At 61.7% G+C, this 2873-nt stretch overlaps 1 protein-coding gene across 1 annotated transcript; it reads left to right on the top strand.

The window, feature by feature from the left end:
- The first annotated feature begins 1067 nt into the window (after positions 1 to 1067).
- LOC103904089 (C-C motif chemokine 3) lies at positions 1068 to 2204 on the top strand. Its single transcript, XM_009285443.1, has 3 exons — positions 1068 to 1184; positions 1376 to 1490; positions 1663 to 2204. Exons 1-3 carry the CDS (start codon positions 1112 to 1114, stop codon positions 1766 to 1768), a joined length of 294 nt encoding a protein of 97 aa, XP_009283718.1. The 5' UTR covers positions 1068 to 1111; the 3' UTR covers positions 1769 to 2204.
- Positions 2205 to 2873: the final 669 nt, after the last annotated feature.

Genomic DNA, 2873 nt, shown 5'->3' with positions numbered 1-2873 from the left:
ATGGAGGATCACATGTGGTCCCACCATGGAGGTAGCCCCCATTCCCATCGGAGCAGGTCCCTGTCTGGACCAGCACCCCATGCCCTCCACAGCCGGGTCTCCATGGTGGGTCTGCACTGCAGCCCAGGGTGGCCAAAATGTCAGCAGGGTGCCATCAGCATCCCCAGCCCCACGCGGCGGAATGCGGCTGCCTGCACAGCCGGGCTGGTGGGGATGCGTGTCTGCATCTCCCCTCTGCTTCCCACCATTCACCAGCTGCTGGCAGCTGGGATGTGCTCCGGGATTTGCCGGGGCTGGGGGGAGAGGGGGTTTTTTGGACAGCTGTGGCCAGGCAAAATCCACTGGGGGAAGCCCCAGACTGGCCTCTGCCTTTCCCAGCTCAGCACAGCCAAGAACATGAGCTGCTGCTTCGGTGCCGGGGGGAGGGAAGCGGAGCCACCTGCCTGGCCTCTCCCAGCCCAGACGGGCCCCAAACACCCCCAAAACCAGCAGAGAGCTGTGTACATGCCTGGTGCAACCAAACAGAAGCTGTTTCTCTATGTCTTTTTTTAGGGGGGGGGTAGTAATTGGCCGTTTGTCCCCTGGGCTGGGATGCAAAGTGATAGGATGCAAAACTTCGCAGTGCAGCGGGAGGACATGGACCGTCAGGAGTTTGTGCAGCTGCTGGAGACCCTGCAGGGTGCTGAACCCAGCCCTGGTCCCATCCAAGGGAGATCCCCAGACCCTCTCACCCGCCCTGGAGCTCCTGCCATGGGGCACGCAGCCTGCCCAGGGGACAGGAAAGCGGAGCCAAATTTTAGGAGCAACCCAACCACCGGCCCTAATGCTGGAGGCAGGAGCTCAGGAAAAATCCCAAGGCCATCAGGGGCCAAAAGCACGGCTCGGGAGCAGGTTTTTCCCTTCCTGAGGCTGTGCTGGGAGGGGATGAGTATTGCTCACCCTCTGTGTTTTGGGACGTGGCAAGAGACCAGGTCCTCCCCCTGCCCACGCAACTGCTGGCCCTGAGGGAAGCCAGCCCCACTGCTCCCCCATAAAAGCAGCCCAGTGGCCCTGACCACAGCAGGCAGCAGATCTGCTCCTGCATCACCAAGCAGCCCTCCCGCAGCCCGGCATGGCGAAGGCAGCCGGGGTGGTCTGTGCCGTCCTCCTCCTCACCACGCTGTGCTGCCAGAGCCTGGCTCAGAGTAAGCACTGCCACCCACTCCGTCCCCATGGGCTGGGGGATGGGGGCAGCCCCCAGGGCCATGGGGACATGTTTGCTTCGTGCATGGGGTGCAGGGGGGCTCCCCACAAAGAGCCACCGTGCCCACAACGGGAGGGCTGAGATGGGAGGTGGGGGTCTCCAGGCTAAGCTGAGCTTGCGCTGTCCCCCCAGGAGCCCCAGCCATGCCGGACAAGTGCTGCTTCAACTTCCAGACGAGAAGGATCAAGAGAGACAACGTCGTTGCCTGCTACCGCACCAGCCCCGAGTGCCCACACCAGGCTGTGATGTGAGTACCCTAAACCCAGCCCCGGGGGTAAAGCCCCTCTAGACCCTGCCAGACCCCGTGCCTTGCTTTGGTGGGTCCAATCCTGATCCTCTGTGCCTCCAAGCCTCTGGGAAACTCAGCGCCAGGGTCCCCATACCACCACCCCGCTAACCCAGTCTTCTCTCTGCCCCAGCTTCAGGGTGAGGAGCGGGAAGGAGATCTGTGCCCAGGCGAGCAGGGCCTGGGTGAAGAAGTACCAGCAGAGCTTCCAAGTCAGCTCCTTCTCCATCCCCAGCTAGCGGGGCGGCCGGAGGCAGCGCGAGGAGTCCCCTCCACGGGAGACGGGACACCGCAAAGGCGACCCCTTTTCAGAGGTGGCTGCGGGGACATCACATTTGGATACAGCAGCTCATCGGGGACATCCTCCCCATCACGCTGTGATGACCCTCACCACCTCCCTGAAGGCAAAGGGCCTTTGCCATCCCCGGCATCCCACCGGGATGGGGTGTGCCGACCCCACAGGGTGCTGGGGTCCGGAACCGCTGCCAGCCCCCATGCTCTCAGCCCTGTTTTGCGTGCAGGCAGCTGCCTGTACCCCTCGCAGGCGGCAGCAGTGTATTGGTGAGGCTGCACTCGCCAGCCTGGCAGTAGCAGAGGGGTTAAGGGGGAACAGCCTCATGGTTATTTTTTGTACAACATACTGAACAGAATTAAATGTGATCTCACACATGCAAACATCTGGCTGTGCAAGTGTCTTGGGAGCACGCAGATCCTGCTGCCAGCATTCCTATCCAGGTGTTAAACCACATCTATAAGCGCTGGGGTCAGTAAGGAGCCGAGAAGAGCCAAAGCCCCAACCATGTCTCTGCGAGGGTGTCCAGGGGTTGCATGGGGCCAAACCATGTCCATGCAGGCTTTGGGGAAGCCACCAGTGAGAGGGCCAAGAAGCAGGCTCAGCCCGTGAGGAGGGGGCTTCCCATGCTCCTCATCAGCTATCCTAATGAGTGGAGACCCCTGGCCCAAATTCAATCAGAGCTGCCCCTCGAGGATGCCTGGTCGGGCCCCACTGACAGCCCACACTCCCGGGATGCCATGAGGAGATGTGTATGGGCACTGCCACTGTGACAAGGCACCGTGAGAGGTACAGCCACCACGATGGGCAGCCAGCGATGGGTCTCAGGGTGGGCTGGGGCAAGCCCAGCCACTGCCGAGCCACTCACCGAGTGCAAAATTGCAAGAGAGGCATCGCAGCTGAGATGACAATGGGTGGTTTTGGAAAAGAAACTCGCCCAGGGCTTTGGCAAGCGCAAGCCCTAGCCTGTGTGGTTTGCCGGTGGCAACAACCAAACCCAAAATAGACTGCCGGCCCCAGTGCATCACCAGCAGCACAGAGCTCCCAGCTGC

This window comes from Aptenodytes forsteri, unplaced genomic scaffold (genome assembly GCF_000699145.1).
Source record: "Aptenodytes forsteri isolate BGI_AS27 unplaced genomic scaffold, ASM69914v1 Scaffold1336, whole genome shotgun sequence".
NCBI classification, from domain to species: domain Eukaryota; kingdom Metazoa; phylum Chordata; class Aves; order Sphenisciformes; family Spheniscidae; genus Aptenodytes; species Aptenodytes forsteri.
The sequence above is the reverse complement of the archived record's forward strand: the minus strand, read 5'-3'. Positions and strand labels throughout refer to the sequence as shown.

Bases quoted from the DNA above. Each gene is read 5' to 3' on its own strand.
- LOC103904089 (XM_009285443.1), top strand. From the start codon at position 1,112: ATGGCGAAGGCAGCCGGGGTGGTCTGTGCCGTCCTCCTCCTCACCACG. The intron at 1,185-1,375 runs GTAAGCACTGCC...CTGTCCCCCCAG, and splicing joins CTGCCAGAGCCTGGCTCAGA to GAGCCCCAGCCATGCCGGAC. The intron at 1,491-1,662 runs GTGAGTACCCTA...TCTCTGCCCCAG, and splicing joins TGCCCACACCAGGCTGTGAT to CTTCAGGGTGAGGAGCGGGA.